Raw genomic sequence first — 18,210 nt, 5'->3', positions numbered from 1 at the left:
TAATTATTCACATCCAGCAACTTGTGTGATTTCACTCTGCCTCTGTCCTAATTAGTGGATCTATGACACCACTGAACGGCCACATAATGCTGTACTCCCACGGAGCCACACCGCGAGCCACTGCAACCCTCAATATATGTGAAATTAAGTGTGCAGCTTGTCCCTCCTCTGATTAGTTCCTCTCATTGATTTAGCTGATTGAAGGGCAAATTCAAATGAAGACGCAGACCAGCGAGACTCCCGACGATCTGACCAATTCGTCTTCTGTACCCGACAGCATTATACATAAGCCTCTAACCAAGACAAATAGGTCCAGGACGAGGCTCTCCGCGCAGCGCCGGGAAACGTGTGACCTTGGGACTTTAATTGAACTGTGATCCATTTGTCGGCACATTGAAAAGAACACACACGGCGCGATGAAAACACTCGGTGAGCTGAAGGGTTGAGGCTGAGCCTAGGAAAAAATGAACACATCAGAAGTGACAAATAAGCTGTATAATTTGATCTGAATTTTAATGTCTGTTTGCGTAATGACTTCTTAACATTCACGTGGAAGACAGCAATGTTGCTAATATGCAGGATGCAGCTGGGTGTGTAGGACATGGATGAGTGTCAACGTTGCAGCCGTCTCACAGTTTGGCAGACGTTCAGCTTAAAAGAATTAAAAAAAGAAGGATGCTGAAGTCATCCTGGCAAGTTCTTTCCATTTACACTTCCATCACAGTTTACTGTACACACAAGTCTTCCCATAGGCTATTAGACAGTGTAATGGAATAGATTAAATACTGCTATCAATCACCAGCAACCCCCCACCATTACACCCACACTTACTATTGACACTGTACTCTTTTACTTTGATTTTTCTCTCACACACAATGTCTTCTGCCAGCTTAGTGTGAGAGAGCAGATTAAGGTTCAGCTTCCCTCCCTCAAGGACACTTGGCCATGACACATTACTGCTGATGATTGTTGTGAGGATCAAGCTTGCGATGTCTCAGCTGGAGAGCTCCACTGATGGGAATTTGGCTTGTGACTATCCGAAGCTCCAGGCTGTAGGAGGTGGTGTTAGTGGGGCGGGGGGACTCCTGCGGCGTCGCCACTAAAAAGGGGTTTTGGATTCCACCAACATGCATCCAGAACTATTTTGCACTTCTAAGTCTGGATGAGAACTCAGAATTGTGATATGATTTCCCAAAAGCGAGATTCGGTAAAACAATTTATTCACAAAGTCCTGCGTTGCTGCACAGGCTGCAGCGAAGTCCCCCGACAGATTCTGCAGGGGAGAAGTCAAAGAACAAGCATGGCAGCTGAATGGATCAGCCACTCGGGACGTGTCTGCTCATCGATTAGAAACATGAACGGGTGGAGGCGGCCTCAAAATCTGGGGAGAAGTTACTTGCCCAGAGACGATGGATGGCTTCTCTACTCGAGGTGAATAAACAGGACCAGAGAGTCTCACTGTATGGAAACCACAGAGAAAACCCCAACTTACAATACGATGCTCTTCAGAAAACCATTTCAAACACAGAACAAAAACAGGATGTCACTGGTTAAGATTAAAACAGAGAGCAACAGCTGTCCCTACGGCTGATCTAATTATTTAGTATATTAATTATTGCAGTAGATAATATCTGGGTTTCTAAACATCTACATGGAAAATAGAAAGAAAGACAAAAGAAGAAAATGAGTTTCGATACAAGGACTGAAGAAAAATTGAAAAGAGAAAAAGGACACAAATAGAATAATATAGACAAAAGAGGAAAGAATGAAGAAAATACAACACAAAGAGGGTAAGGGGAAAGGACACAAGGAAAAAAAGAAAAGCAGGAAAGATGAAAGAAAATGAGGAAAGAAAGGGAACCAAAAAGGGAAAGATGCGAAGAAGCCAAGCTGTAAGAAAAGTCAAATCAGTCATTATAATTTGCAACTGGTAATATTTGCAAACAGTCAAATTTGTCTTTCACTTAAGTTAAAGAAAGGTCTGGCCGTCTTCTTTCAGCCAGCTGGCTGGCAGTGGCGTTTCCTCTGGCATTTCATTAAAAGAGCTTTAAATTGCAGGAACAGCCTGGCGGATCATTTTGGCCATTATTTTTAGGCTGCTTGTTATCGGTAGTGGCCGTATGTCTAACTCAGGCGCAGATAAACCTGCAGCTACTCAGAGACTCAAACAATGACAGAAAGACAGTCAAACAGTCCAAATATAACTGTCTATAAAACTGATGGCAAAAGAGACACTGAGGAGGCCTGAAGGCCATGAAAATAGAAAACCAGAAGAGGAGTCATTACATGAATTATTGAGCAAGGGCCAGGATGTCATCTGCACAAACTCTGCCTGCTGCCTGCATATAGAAATCATAATTCCTGAGTGCGCTGCCCAACACCAATCCATTCCTACCTGGGAGACATTACACCAGGTAATAATTTGTTTGATAAAAGGCTAATTTGAATCATGTTGGGGGAAATAAAAAAACGTCTTTCATGTTGACATCACAGCGTCTGAGATGATTAATGGCGCCAGTGCAAGGCCGAGCCTCCATATGTGATAAAAAACTGGAGCGCCGTGAGCAATGTCACCTTGGTGACACGCGGCGAGCACAGAGAGTGGTAGGGGACGAAAGGGAGTGTGTCTTAATTGCACCCTGTCCTTCTTTGTTCCTCTTTGCTGTCTTTCTTCAACGTGCCACCCGGAGCCCCGCTGATCCTGTGTGAGGCTAACGGCAGGCAGCAGACCTCTGATTCCTTAAAATGCAGCATGTGTGTGAGCCATACAGTGCTTACTCTCACACATACAGCCTTTCTGAACCCTGGCTGTGTCCAATAAGTATCGGCTATGTTACCCAAGATAGAGACAAGCTGCAGATTGAGGGGAAGGCATATCCACTTGTAACGAAGAAACGAGGGGCAGGAGGACACGACTACAGTGCAGACACCAGCAATTTGCCTTATCTGGTTTGACAGGCTCTGGAGTCGAGGTGGGGGGAGAGGAGCTTCTGCTCAGGCCTTACGCCACAAACGATGAGAGGAAAAACTCCTCAGATGTTCCAAGTGGAGCAAATATGAAGCAGGAATCACAACAAAGCGAGATAGCAAATGTTTGGAGATAAACTGCAGTGCAGCGGCAGGACCACTGCTTGCTCACATGTCTGGTAAGGACATTAGTCAAGCCGTGGAGCATTAAAGAATCAATACTCGAGCAGCAAGGAAGGCAAACAGTGATATTTGGATTCATCTTCTTGTCGACTGAGAATATCGAGCTGAATTTCCCTCCCAAAACCCGTAAATTTCTAAAAGCCTGATTCCTGACTGAATCCTTCATTGTGGAATGAAAACAAATTTAGGTGAATTAAAAAACAAACAAAAAAAACAACAAAACAAACAAAAAAAACCCCACAACACTAAAACCTTTCCACACACACACACACACACACACACACACACACACACACACACACACACTGAAGGGCCATTTATTTTTGGACTGTGAGGAAGCCGGAGCAGAACATGCAAACTCAAACCGCAACATTTTTGCTGCAAGGCAACAGTGGCACCAACTACGCCAACATGTTGCCCCTGAGCGTAAATTAAAACCTTTAATTATTCATATTCTGGGATATTTAACTTTAATTTACAAAATACATTTATTACGGACAGGAAATGAGACCAGCATCGACTGAAATATAAAAGAGCAATGCATAAGACGTATTATTTAAAAAAATATATATGTATATTTATTTTTAACTCAAATATCAAAAAATATTAATACTGTATTAGAAACGCATTTATTTGCGAGACAGCAATAAAAACCTTCCTGCTGCTGAAAAGCATTCTGCAGGTTTCCACTCACATTTGGAGAACGTATCTTTCTGAGTTTGGAGACCTTCATCACCATCATCCTAATCTTTAACTCGTTTCACAGATTTTCAGTTTGTCCAGTTTATACTGGGTGAATAGAAAATTAACACTACTTTCACTCAAACACTCGTGGAAACAATAAAAGATTAATTTAAATCTAAATCTACCTGGAAGTCCAGCTGCAGTTTGGCACAAGTTTTGTAGAAGAGATTTCATGTATGCTCCATTTATTTATGCTTTCTGTTGCGTGTGGTTTTAATTTCCATTTTATATTTATTGTATTTGGTTGTTTTATTTATTTATTTTGGATATTTGAAATATCTGCAGCTCCAGTGTTAAGGGTTCTTTACAAAATTAAAGTTTATTGATCTTTGAGACGGTGGACTGGCATTGTTAAGCCATTATCATATTACTTGCAAATGGTCTCAGACGATAACTTGATCATTTATCACATTAATATCTGGGACAATTTATCATGGAGGGCTTATTCAGACATATTTTTCTCAAGATCTTACTGATCTAGATATATTTTACAATTATTAATTTTCAGTTTTTCTGTAGAAAAAGTGCACAAATGGATTTATTTTGCCTTTATTTATCCAGGTGACTCAAAGAGAACCAATTCTAACTGATTTCAGATTTGTATCAGTAAAAACCATAAATAATTATTTAGCCCTTTTCCACCTGCTTCACAATTTATGTTGGTGAATCAATTAAAATCTCAATACATTGAGGGCACTTCTGCAAGGCACTGCACAAACTGTCACAAACACAGCTGACATTATTTCAGACTGCTGTCTAGCAGTGAAGATAGGATGGTGAACTTTTCATAAACTGTCTTGCCAAAGTTGTGGATAAAAAAACATCCGGTCCTACCAAGCGTGCTGTGTTGGGTTGAGCTGACAGGACTGAAACTATTCTGCACCGATATTAAGCCCCTGTCAAACAGAGGTAGTAATTTAGACAGAAAGCCACGAGTCTGCTGAACTATTTTTGTTCATTTTAAATTTAGACAGACTTTGCAGTGATTTTTTTTCATAACGGGACAAGTGATAAATGTGGGGATATGGAGCCTTGGGGAGACTGCAACATTTAGTGCACAGGAAACGCTCCGCGCCATCTGGTCTGTGCTTTATTTCTGTAATCGCTGCTCCCGTGTACAACAACAAGCCCTCAGCATGACGGTTCTTAAAGCAGGGCGACGTTTGGTTTTCTGACATCTTCCGACGCAGTACGGCTCAATCTAATAAAGGATGCAGCAAAGTATTTGCATATCACATGCTGCAGCTATCTGTTGATCATGAATGCAACTCACAACAACTCCAACTGAGACGCTGCCGCCGTGAAGGCTTTGGAGATGGTGCGCTCTACTTTGAGACGGCTCGGATGAAACGAGGATGCACCGCCAGAACACGAGCTACAAGCATATTCCTGTTTTCTTTCACTCACTTCACAAACTTTGGGTTCTGAATGGCTTGACAGATCGGGTTTGGAGATGAGCTTGGAATTCTGTTCTTTTGTTGCTTGACAAGGTGCAGGACAAAGTAGAAGAAACAGTCTCTCTTTTCTACTATCCTATCTGATAAAAACACATTTTTCTTTATTCGCTGCAACATTATGCATGTAGTACAGATGTTTAGCATTAAAGGACGAACAGGAGTCTATCTGTTAATGCTCTTGAGAAGGTTTAAAAATAAAACTACACTGAGGGAATATGCAACATAAACATGCCTCCTTATATCCAGAGCTCCTCTACGTGTTGAAATATCAAGTCACAAAAATTATTTCAGCATTTTCTACCTAAACTTTGTCGAATCTTGCCTAAATGAAATAAGTAAGAGGCAGATTTATAGTTGTGTGTCTGGAGGCTGCAGAGGATTTGTAAGGAGCCTCTAGAGCCAGAGAGCACATCCTCTTAAAACCAACTCTACATCACAGCTGAGGGAAACTCCTCAGGGTCTTTAAGAACTAAGACTGCTTGTTTATTTTAAACTTTAATCATCAGAAAACCTTTTTTAAGTACTCAAAACATTTATGTGCAGCATCTATGGTGTGCAGTGCAGGTTATGGCCTGTAGGAACCTTTAGCAGCGTCTAGGAGCCGAGCAGAACGAAGAACACCTCGTTCTTTAAACAGCTTCAGCTATGAGACACGTTCACCGTGTCCCAACAGCTTCTGGAGGCTAAAAGCTTTAATGAAGCTTTAATGAGAACACAACCCTACGGAACGGAGAACCTCATGTTTCACTTTTCCACTCTACCTGATCGAAGGTGTTTTTTCCCCTCATGCTCCAAAGAAAGAATTAATCTAAGGAGTTAATACAAACAGGTGAAATGTACGCGTTTATTAATGGACTGTTACGTTTAACTCAACTAAATACTGGCTCAAATGAAGAAATATCTTAACGCTGCTTTAGGGATCCTGCATCCTAACTCTGTAAATGTATTATTTTTTTCAATAGAACAGGTTAAAGTAATGGTGTTTTATGAGTTATGTTACCTTAACATCTGTTATGTTACCTTTTGAGTCAATTTCAAGTTTGGAACCAAGCTTGACAGCCAATGATGAATTAATTTTTTTAAAATACTTTAATCCTAGCCTAGTGTAAAATGATACACTAAGGTGACATACACAGTTTTGAAAGACAAATATAGGGGAATGTTTTCAAGGCAGAATTTAATTTCTAAACGTGGTAGTGTCTTTACAACAATAAAAAAGTCAGAGTAATATGAGTTGAAAAGCTCTGAACCTTTGTATTATTGGTCCAGATTGATCTCATCTGATAGAAAAACACAGGCTTCTTGTCAAAGGTCAGGATTTTAAGGTTGGAAGATGACACGTTTTGGATTTATTTACATGGTATTTAGTCTCGGCTTAAACTGATCCACATTTCGACTTCAAAAAACATTTACATGTGAATTAAGTATCTGCCTAATTTAGCTTAATTTTAGTGGAACCATTTTGTTGAGACGCATTTTCAACCAGCTCCCAGTTTTAATCTGTAAGGCAGACAATCCATCCAACGTAATACAGCTAACTTCAGTTACCCTGAGCTATCTCTGTGGTTAACGTCCTCCTTTTTGGAAAAGTCACTGAATGAGTAGTAATCCTAATTCAGCTACTGCTCTCATTAACTGTGTACTCAGTTTTTCTTTCCCGTCTTTTCTGAGTACCTTCTCTATGCCGTCTAATCCCCAGCTGACGGAGGCAGATCGACGTTCATACTTGACCTGGTTCTGTTGGAGGTTTCCTCTGATAAAGACAAGTCATTCTTTTCCACCTTTAACACATACTAGCTCAGTATGAGGGGTTGCTGCAAAGTCGGTGACTCAATAAATCGGAGCTCTTTTTCCCCATCATAAGTGTATAAAGTCAAACCCAATGTTATTCTCACCCTTTCAGATTAAGATTTCAATTTAGTTTCATTCAACCAAGAAGTTTGTTTCTGATAGGAAAAGATGAAGCCATCTCACAAAAGATAAAACAATTTAAAAGGAAGATCTGCTTTATTTACAGCTCAGAGTGAGAGAGGCCTGAATGAAGAAAAAAGTTTAAAATATATATATATTTTTTAAAAGCACAAGCAATTACAATAAATTATGAGTTGGGAAATAAAGTCTGACATAAAACTATGTTTTAGCATCAACGGACGCTCCAGCTTTATGATCTGAAAGAAAAAAACCTAGAGGAGAAGATGAGGACTTTGATATCTTCACGGAAATCGTTAATATTTTCACAGAAGCCCTGAATTTCAGATACTGTTCATCTGCAGGAGTTTTTTTCCCCCAAGTCTGACACTTTTTTTCCACTGGGATTATCAAGTTTTTTTTTAAGTACACAGCATGCTCTCATGGTCATGGACAAGGATGGACAGAAAATGCATTAAAAAGGGTCAAAGACCAGGGAAAAGTTTCAGAAAGCATCATGAACTATAGATCCAGACCACTTCAAAACTTCTTGGAAACATAAAGCATAAAGCAACATGAAGTAGACACATGAAGAACCTTTTTATATTTGATTCATTCCTGTCATTTTTTGTTTTTATTCCTATTCATAAATCATTTTAATAGAAAACCTGCCATGGAGCAGAGAAAACGAAGCCAACACTGCTGTTTAACAATCATAAGCACTAAAACAAACCCTCATGAATCACAGGCAGCCCAGCCAATGAAAGAAAAAAAACTAGAAATGCTCCAATCTGACTATAGAGCCAGGCTGAATATTTTTCAGATGAAAAGGAAACCAAACTGCGGCGGACAACTGGAACAACAATTGTGCACCGTAGAGGTTTTAATGTCAAAACAGCGGTCTGGCAAACTGACAACAGACAGCAGCCTGAGGCCCAGAGGCAGACTCCTTAGAAGTGCCTCCGTATTACCGCCTTCCCTGCAGCCGCGCTCTCAAACGCTTAAACAGTGTGCTGACTGAATTTCTCGAGTGTGACCTCCATGATGCTGTCACCCAGCGGTGACGCTGCTGTTTTCATACTTGATTGTTTCATTTCATCTGTTTGTCTCTGGCAGCAGCTCGACGGAGACCGGCTACTTTGTCACGTCCGTCATCGGTCACACAGGATCCGACTAATCACCATGCCAGGAATTAACTTTGTTTGTTGAAATGATGTGAGAATCAAGCCTGATGCCTGTTGGTCAGAAGCGTGAGCAGAAAAAGCCGTTTTCTTCCTAAAATAGCTGAGTGGTGTTGAATCGTGGCGAGCCCTGCGCCCCGCTGACTTACACACTGATTTATTCAGTCATTACTGTGACTGATCGGCCCTTCAAAACTCTCCTCTATTATCTCCAGATGGGATGACGAACCATATTTCATTCTGATTTGAGCCTTTACTGCGGTGATTCGGGGTAAAGACCACCTGCCTGTAACCCACAGAGGTACCTATCTCTGCCCCACAGCCACACACACACGCACACACACACACACACACTGCAGGTAATGAACGTTTCTTACCATTTTGGATGTCCAGGATATGATGTTTGTCTAACATCCAACCTCCCATGTTGGAGGCATCCAGCTCATAGCCCTGTATCACCGCCGTCCTCTTCTCCCACAGCACCACATCAAGGCAGGACTCATATTCATATCCCACTGACACTGAAAATAATGGCAGGAGACGCCGACGGTGAGCTGGGCTGCAACCTTTTTACTTGACACTTATAGCAGCAATGAGGCTTGCAGCTCGGCAGACACTGAGCGCATGTTGTGGTTGTTTTATGTGTCCTCTGGCTCTTTGGCTGTGCACTTCTCCCCAGCTGGGTTGATTTTAGAAGACCTGTGGGGTTTCCGTATCTCACCTGCTCCGTTTGAATTTTATGTGCTCTCCTCTTATTTATCTTGTGTAAATGCAAATGAAGCAGAACGCAAACCTGTGTGTGAAGGCGGGGGTGAGTCTCTTTAACAATAAAGGCTCAAGCGGAGCCCGTTAAAGTAAACGTCATAATCACTGCCATGTGGTTAAAAACACGAGTGGTGCATGAAAATCCTTATCAAAATTCTTGATTTTTTGGGAGGGTTTTCTGTTTTTCAGGAAACTTTGAGAATCAGGGTTGAGCAGTGATATGGTATTAAGACACACCAGATTATTGTAAAAAGGCAGCTGTTTTACTTAACATCTTTAAAAACTGCTAACATTTACTTTTATTTGGTGAAGTTTATGTTCTGCAGTCATCTGTTGCTTGGTGAGACCGCCGGTTCTCTACTGGCACCCGGGTTATTTTTAGTGGTTTCTGATTATTTGCAATATAGCAGATGACAGAAAACAAGTAAACAAGTCATTGCGGCTCCATCTTTGTTATTTTTCTCTCTAAGGTTGAAAGTTGAATTTGGGGAAAAAAACAAATGCCTTTTAAACATGTTCTATTTCAAGACTAGAATCATTTTAATGTTCTATCAAATACTTTAGATAAGAGCTACAGAAAAATCACATTTTTAAAGTAATTCAGAATCATATTTGTCAGCAAAATGTGTGAATAGCGAAGTGTGATGATACCCCAGGTGTGAAAATGTTTACTGAAAAATACTTCTTTAAAAGCTCACAACTGGTTTACCACAGCTGATGGAGTCTGATATTCAATGCAGAGACTTTAGGTAAATTTCTGTTTTTTTTACGTTGAAGTTCATGCTTGTAAACTTTAAGTTCTTAGTCTGGGTGAAGAATTGGTTTTATCAGAAAAACTTGGTATTTATTGAAGTGGTAAAATAAAGAATGGATTGAATTATGTTGCTTGATGCAATTTGAGTTCTTTGTTTCATATTAAACCTAAACAAAACCTATATTCAGATGTTATACTACATAACCATAACACAGCCAGCCCTGCAGATGGTGATGATTTAAAAAAAGACTTAATGTTACTGGAAACGTATTCACTTCTCTAAAACAACCAATGTGTATAACATAAAACCCAGGATTACAATATTCACATATTAATGTGATGGTTGATTCGTATTCAACCATATTTAAAATAGTAATTTGGTTTAAAAAAACAGTTCCACATTATCTGTTTTCTACTTGCTCCATGCAGATTTTTTAAGGCCACTGCCTCATAGGCAATATTTTCATTCTTGCACAGCTGCTGAAATATCATACATGGAAAATAAACAAGTCAGCAGAAAAAGCGTCGGCCTTAAAAAAAAAAACGCCGCACGGAGGGATTTGAGGATTTCACACCAACTGCTACATCTTTATTGCTCATGGTAACCAAAGCAGTCCCTGGCCAAATAATCTTCAATTGAAAAACAAGTAAAATCAATCTCTGAAAGTTCAAGCGAGGTTCAGCGCCTGAGGGCGTCTGACAGCGAACTTCTGCTTGCACAACATCTTTAGTGGGCAGCTTCACAGCAGGAACTCACCCACAGCCTCTGCCAGGCCGAAGACCTTCTGATTGTAGGCGTCTGTTTTATCCCAGATGAAGGTGTAGGAGAGGTCGGGGAAGGCTGGGAAAGACTTCTGGAACTGACGGCCCATGACGGCCACCATCAGGTGGACTTTCATCAGGCCAAAAGGGAGGCGGTCCTGGGTCAGAAGCACCTTGAGGATGGGCTTGTAGCCAGCTGCCCTGGAGCTCAGGTAGACCAGGTTGAGGTCACTGCCTGGTATGGCCACTTGCTCATGAAGCACCTATGATTTTAATTAGCAGTGAGACTGGTGCCAAAAGCACAGTGTGAAGAGCAGACATTCAAAAAAAACCTCACACACAGCTAACAGGAGCAATGGGAGTCTGTATTTAACTTAGAGAATGGCCCTAATTACAGTTTATAAAGTTACTGTGCAATCTGCAAACTTTGTGCAGATTACAGTGGTGTGCTAGAAAAATGGCTTCACCCCAAAGGCAGCAGATGAGTTCTTTAGTATCAGTAAGCAGAATAAAAATCAAATACTGTATGACTAATAACAGAAACTGTCTTTTTAGTGTGTCTCAGTTTGCACCTGAAGCAGCTATTATGCAAAAAAAAAAAAAAAAAACACACAGCAGTTTGCTTTTCTCAGCTGAAGCCTGGCACAGATAGATGCAGTCCCGACAGAGAAAGCAAAGGCTGCAGTCACATTTCGCAGCGAGGGATTTCTCTGAACCGGCCACAGACTAAACATATTAATCTGTGCTGCTGGGAGACAATTTATTGCTTTGTATTTGGGGAGATACTCTTCCATAAAGACCCAAAAGGCAGGCTGAAAGGCAGATCAGACCCTGTGTGAAATGAGCAAGACAAGCCGCTGTGAAACGAAGATAACGTAATCAAAACTGCAGCCTGCAATGCTTGGATCATTCCTGAGTGAAAATACAGCAGTCATTCAAAAGCAATCAGATATGAGGGGAATTTGAAATTGGCTATAAAAACAATGAGAGGTGATTCTTCTGAGTCACCTCGGCGCCGTCCGCTCACCTGGGTCTCAGGAATGATGGGGTTGTCCTCTGGGGACGTTTTGTAGAGGGTGGAAAGCGGCGAAGCCAGTATGTACGGGTTGGGCCTGACCAGGCCGGTCAGGTAGCAGCTGGGGATGTCGTTCTCTTCCCGCTTCATCACCACCGTGTCCATCACATGGAAGACGTTCCAGGGGAGCCACACGGTGCGCTGCAGCGTGGGGAACGGCGCTCGCTCATAACTCAGGGTCAGGCTGGCGCCGCCATTCGCCAAGAGGTCAAACCTTCACAGGACAGAAATATGTGGGAAACACTGAATACTACTGAACTGTATCTATTGTAAACTAGCTCATAGTTTCAATGATCCATCGAAATGATTTAAAATAACCTATTTGCAGTTCACAGACTTTTCTGTGGAAGATAAACTGAAATTCTGTATCTCGGTGCGATGCTACCTGACATGCTAAAGGCTGCAAAGCAACCATTCATTTTCCTTGCCCCTGATTGGCTGCATCTCCGAGAGCAGAGATACAGAAGACTGTTGATGTTTGATTCTGCTGCAGTGACAAGATGGTTTCCACTGTGCATATTAATGCATATTAAAGTATATTTGTTGTTCAAATTATTAAAATACTTAAGACTGCCACTAAAATTACTGGCTATTTTAACAGTTCAAACATCAAATATACCATAAAATTCAGTAATACAAAGACTGGAGCAAAACTAAGCTCTTATGTAGAAACTAAGATCTACACTCTTCCTAACAGCCAATCAGTGCCAGGGAAAATAAATGGCACTTCTCTTATTAGCATTATGTGCTAATAAGAGATACATTTTATTTTCAGAAATCCTTACTAGAGGTTTGTCCACATATCTATGAAACTGCTTATATTGTAAATCTGTATTTTTCTAAGAGGCTGTACAATAAATTGAGCTAAATTAAAGATTTTTTAGAATCATATTTTTTTCTTCTAAAGTGAGGGATTTGTGGAATAAATAAAGTGAAACCTAAGCACAGAATTCGGGTGAAAAAATCTTATTGGTTTGATTTCTGATGAGAGCTGTGGACAGAGAATCTTTTTTTCCAGACCACCAAAGCAGATAAACTTTTTTCAAACAAGTCCCAACCATTCAGCCTCCATTTAACATTCTCATTCACTGAATCTAATTTATTACTTCTGTTCAACCAGGCATGGCGGTGGCAGGAACGTTATGGCTGAATTTGGTTTGGAGGGAGGGCGTTGGGGGGGCGGAGTCTGGGGAGTTTCCTCTGGTGAACTGGTGTTAATTAGCTCGACGTTACTGAGGGAAAGTTACTGGTTTGGAAATGAAGGGCGAGTCTTTGAAGTGCTGCTCTATATAGTCGCTGAGCTTCACACCCAGGGGGCGCAGCATCTGTGTGGTGACATCGCATGCATTCTCATGCACAAAGACACACTTGCAGGTTTCAGTGCATATGCACTTCTCTCATGCACGCCACCCATACCCAGAGTGACACACACACACACACATACGCGCCAACAGCCAAGCTGTGCAGCTGACCTAAAACAGCTTCCTTCTCAAGCTCTCTCCTCTTTTGGGCAGTGGGGAGCTCACAGCTGCAAGAGGCCATGCTTTGATGCTGCCCCTCCACCCCTCCCTTCTTAACACACTGAGCGGATCTGTTGGCTAACCAAGTGTGATTATCCCCTACCATTTATCACGCTTCTTGTCAGAGAGTTACAGGGCGGAATATCTGAAGAAATCAGCTAATCCTCAGCCATACGGGGACCCAGGGACCGCGATTCATAACAGCAGCTGTACAACTCCCTGCCACTCAAAAAGCCTTTTTGTTCCACACTGGCAACACATAAACATGGCCTCTATGCGTTGAATTGGAACCAAAAGTCTGGTTCATAATTTTGACAAACGGTCGTGGGTGTCAGCGCTCCTCCCTCAGCCTTCCTGTGAGATATGCAACATACGCTTTCCTTGTATGTGTTTGCACTCCCATTATTAAGGACCTATCTGTGGTAATAGCAGGAGAAGGTCAGACAGTAATCCCATGTTTTACTACTCCGCGGGCAGATTGATTCTACCCTCGCTGATTCAATGCATTTTAAACAGCTCGCTTCAGAACGGCCTCCACCATGGTGGCATTTGCATGAGGAATTGTTCTAAGGCACAATGTGATGCTGTTGTTTTGGGAAGCTTTTTGCTCAACCACCAGGACACCTGTCCCACTGTTGGACGCCTTTTACTACGACGTGCAGCTCAACGAGAACCTCAGGAAAAGCATGACCTCGCCATTTCCTTACAAGCAGCACCTTTTGATGTTTGTGAAAACAGGGAATTGCTTACATGCCGTCCTGCCGTGTGATGGTGTAACCATAATGTGGGTAGTGCAGGAAAGACACGTTGACTCCAATCAGCGGCGTCCCGTCTCCCGTTAGGACCTGACCCCGGACGACCGATACCAAGCTGTGAAAGGAAACAAACAGAAAATGAGCTGAGCAAACAAGCGGCCGCTGCTTCACCACGGATCACAACAGCCACATGTTGGCCAGCGGCATGAAGAGAGAGGTATGATTCACTGACTGCTACCAACACACACACACGTCAGCAGCTGCTAGTCATGAAAAAGCTGCCAGACAGAGTCACTGTGTCGGTTTATTGCTTTAAAAAGCCATAATTTATACAAATAAGAGCTTTTGTTAACATTTTGCGGTATCTTGCACTTCTATTGCAGCATTTATTATTCAAGAGAAAGCAAAGAAAGAAGCCTAGTTATGTATGAGTAAGCCTCCCTTCCTGACAGGTTGCAGCATACAACACCATTACAGCTCCTAGGGGTAGTCATCTCATTTATGGGGACATAACAGTGAATACAAATTCAATGAGCACAAATAGAGTTCATTTACAGATTCCATTTTTCTGATGTCTATGAATAATTTCATAAGGGTTTTCTATATGTTACACACAGAGCCTTGCAGAAGTATTCACATCTCTTGTTTACACTTTTTCTCAGTCGCAGCACAAACTTTGATGTTTTTGTTGAAGTTTTTTAGCAGTTAAGTAAAATATAACTGTGAACCTGGTTTTCAGGCTTTTAAACAAAAATCAAGCAAATCCGTCGTGCATTTTTAATGAGCTTTATTCAATAAGAAAACCGTCTCTTGCAGCAGCTACAGCTAGAAGGCTTTAGCAAGCTTTGAACATCTACAAATAAAAATCTTTTGCTTATTCATGAAAAAAATAGCTCAGTCAGACTGTATGGAGAGAGCCCCTGAAAATCATTGTTCAAGTTTTTTACAGGTTCATTAGATTTACAGATCTGGACTTTGACTGGGCCATTTTAACCTATGAATATGCTTTGATCTGAACCACTCCGCACGGTGGTTCTGTACGTTTAGTTTTTTTGTCCTGCTGGAACCTTTTTTTTCCAATCAAAAGCTCTTTTGAGTCTTTCCATTCCATCGATCAGATTCCTTGTCACTTCTGGAGAGGATACCCAAAGCATGATGCTGCCACCACCAGGTGTCATTATTAAGGTAAGTTCAGTGTCAGTGTTTTGGAGAGCATTGTTCTTGGATCAGGTTCTGCCTGTTAGAACATCAATTTAATAAAACATAATGTGCAGTGGAGCGGAAATCCCATTTTCACTCTTTTGTAGAGCAAATCTGCCCCGACACTGCAGGGCAACCGGCCCCACACCGGTTTTTCTATGATGCCAGGATAGAACACAAAGATAGCAAAGTCCAGATGACAGAACTCTGTTACAGAATAGTGTGAATGTTTGTTGTGTTGTTGATTTATGCGCTGAATCGGCTCTGCAACACATTAAGGTAAAGGTTAATGATGCATCGGTCAATTGGCCAGTGATCAATATTGGCCAATTTCTTTCCTTGATCGGCTTTGACCATTGATCTGAAGGTCAAATACTGAAAAATCTGATTTTCTTTCCCCAGCTCATTAAATCAAAACAAAAAATTCCCACTATTTTCAGTTCATAAATGCATCATCAAACACGTTCTTTAATGGACTTTTTGTTTTTGACTTCAGTAACTATTACATAAAGGTTACAGGCATGTGCTTTGATGTATCCAAAGAGATAATTTCTAAGGTGGATTTAAAACATGTACCTCCGTCAGTAACATTCTTCCTCTTCTATTGCTATAATTAAAACAGAATTCACAGAAACGTCTTTGTCATAATCCTTAGAAAGAAAAATTAAAATGGGTACGACAGACAGAGAAAACTTGAAAAGCCTGATTGGTGTGTCTCCAGTGAAGGTGAAACCTGAAATGTATAACAACAGAACAAGATTGGCAGTTAGATGCTCAGACGGCAATGCAACGTCTGTGTGGTTAATGAAAGCAAAAAATAGAGTCTGACAATGAATATTCTTATTGGTCCGATGCTGCAGAAGGAAAATGTTTCTCTGAATTGCATCTGAAAGAACGGTGACTCACATGATTATTGAGAGAAGCATGTTTGGTCTTAAAAAGCTTCTTTTTCCTGTGTCATACCAGAGATTCATGGCAGGAGGCTTTAAAAATATCAGTGGTAATACTCATGATGACAGATATTACATCGACAAGAACAGTGTTACAAGCTCTTCGGCTCTGTTACAGATACACTCTTGATGTAAGAAGCCAAAATGCTTGTTGGCTGACGTGTCAAGAGACACTTTATAGCAATTCAGAACAACGAAATACAACGCCGGAGGCAAAGTGTCGCAAAAGACAAAAACAACAAGGGTTCCTAAAAGGAAAAGCACTGCTGCAAAACAAAGGAGGATAACCAAGAAAAGGTTTAGAAAGGTGAACTCAGAAGTGAAGATGTGAAAGAAAGATGCAATTTATATTCAGAAAACACAAAATGTTCAGCCCTGAAAATGTCAAAATATGAAGGTTTCCTGTTTTGAAAAAAAATGTCCTATTTTCAAATAAGCACAAGAGATTTCTCTAAAAAAACATTTTCAACGAGTACTTTTGCCAACATCCACACCCTGGGGTTGCTTTGTACAGCCCACCTCCCACTGCTGACCAAACATGAATGCCTCTGGAGCAGATTGGGGGGTTAAATACTTCACTTCAGGACTCCACAGTGGTAGTTAGTCTTCTGTATGGGAGGGCATTATTCATTCACCAGCCCCTCTCATGTTATTCCTGCTGGTAAATGGATTTGCTTCTGGTCAAAAAGCTTTCCACCAGCAGTTTCTTTTTTCCCCACTTTCACCTGGAAAAAAAAAAAAAAACTGTATTTTTTTTTTCCTTTTTTTTATGCATTTGCTTTATAAATCACAGACGCAGAAGATTCATACATGATTTAAGCTCCTGGTATCCTTGACCATTTTTCAACATGACTGCGAGGCCTTCAGGTAGAACTTGTATAACACCGATTCTTATTCCTAAATTCATGCTTGTGGGGTAATTTGTTAGGTCTGACCTGCGTTTGAAGGTAAAACGGAGCCAGACAATGTAATATTTCTCCATCAACATTTACTCATTTGCCATATCAGAACTGCAGAGGGGAATTTTAAAGGCGTTCCTGCTGCATTTGTCATTGGTGAGTAAAAAGTGCTCATTTGGCCGCTTTATCTGCAGGTCATTACATATATGAGACAGGAATGATCAACAGCATGAGCCCCTCTCTTATTTCTCTCCTCGCATGACTGTGTGCTGTCGTTTCTTTGCTGTTTTTTTTAAAAAAGAAAAGAAAACAAAAAAAAGACCACTTAAGAGCTCCAGCAAAGGCTCCCTCGTTCTTCCCCGTGTCTCTATTAATCTTTGGAGAGGCAGACGGATGATGCGAGAACTGAAGCCCATAAACAAACGCAAAGCAACACCACCTGCTGAAACTCCAGAAATGAATCATAAAGTACATGCATTCTTATCTGTCACTGTCCCACACTGGCTGCAGAAAAACACCATCTGAAAACCCAGTGGGAGACTTGTGTGGGGACATGCGATACGGCTGGGGAACCATTGTGGAGGAGAAGGTTGGGACGGGAGGGAGAGGGAAGGGGGGCGCTACACCACAACACATGTTTATTCTCTCTGCTGTGCAAGAGACAAGTTTACTGCCGCGTTCTGAAACCAGACCGCACACTGGAACCGGCTCCCCCTTCTGTCAGATCACACAGCGGCTTTTTGGAAGAAAATAGAAGGAGACGAATGACCTCTAAGTATTTCCAATTTCTCTTCTGTCCCACATCAAGCACTCTGTGACTAACAGTCGCCGCTGCCGAGGAAAGTCTTCTTTATCGCCATTGTTGCAGAGATTCAGACGCTTCTTTATGAAGCAAACTTCACTTCATGACAAGAAATGTTATCAAAAAGAGCTTTGAAACAAACGAACACCACTAAGTTTTACTTTTAGCGTTAAGAGGCATTCATGCATAAAGTTGAGTTTTTCCACAGCAGTGATAATGTGGGGAAAAAAATATTTAATTGTCACATTTAGCAGCAAGCATGTTTGCAGAGCTAGTAGAATTCAGTTT

At 41.3% G+C, this 18,210-nt stretch overlaps 1 protein-coding gene across 6 annotated transcripts in view; it reads right to left on the bottom strand.

Annotated features, from left to right (window-relative positions):
• Positions 1–18,210, bottom strand: part of LOC103471835 (teneurin-3) — a 190,230-nt gene that overhangs the window by 34,499 nt on the left and 137,521 nt on the right. For all 6 annotated transcript variants that reach the window (XM_008421051.3, XM_008421052.3, XM_008421053.3 and 3 more), the window contains 4 exons: positions 14,067–14,186; positions 11,749–12,010; positions 10,717–10,984; positions 8,818–8,961 (listed from right to left, as the gene is read on the bottom strand). In XM_008421051.3, the coding sequence (XP_008419273.2) occupies positions 8,818–8,961; positions 10,717–10,984; positions 11,749–12,010; positions 14,067–14,186 (794 nt within the window). The remainder of the gene's footprint in view (positions 1–8,817; positions 8,962–10,716; positions 10,985–11,748; positions 12,011–14,066; positions 14,187–18,210) is intronic.

The sequence above is a fragment of the Poecilia reticulata genome, chromosome 10 (genome assembly GCF_904066995.2).
Source record: "Poecilia reticulata chromosome 10, P_reticulata-male-v2, whole genome shotgun sequence".
Lineage (NCBI taxonomy): Eukaryota > Metazoa > Chordata > Actinopteri > Cyprinodontiformes > Poeciliidae > Poecilia > Poecilia reticulata.
The sequence above is the reverse complement of the archived record's forward strand: the minus strand, read 5'-3'. Positions and strand labels throughout refer to the sequence as shown.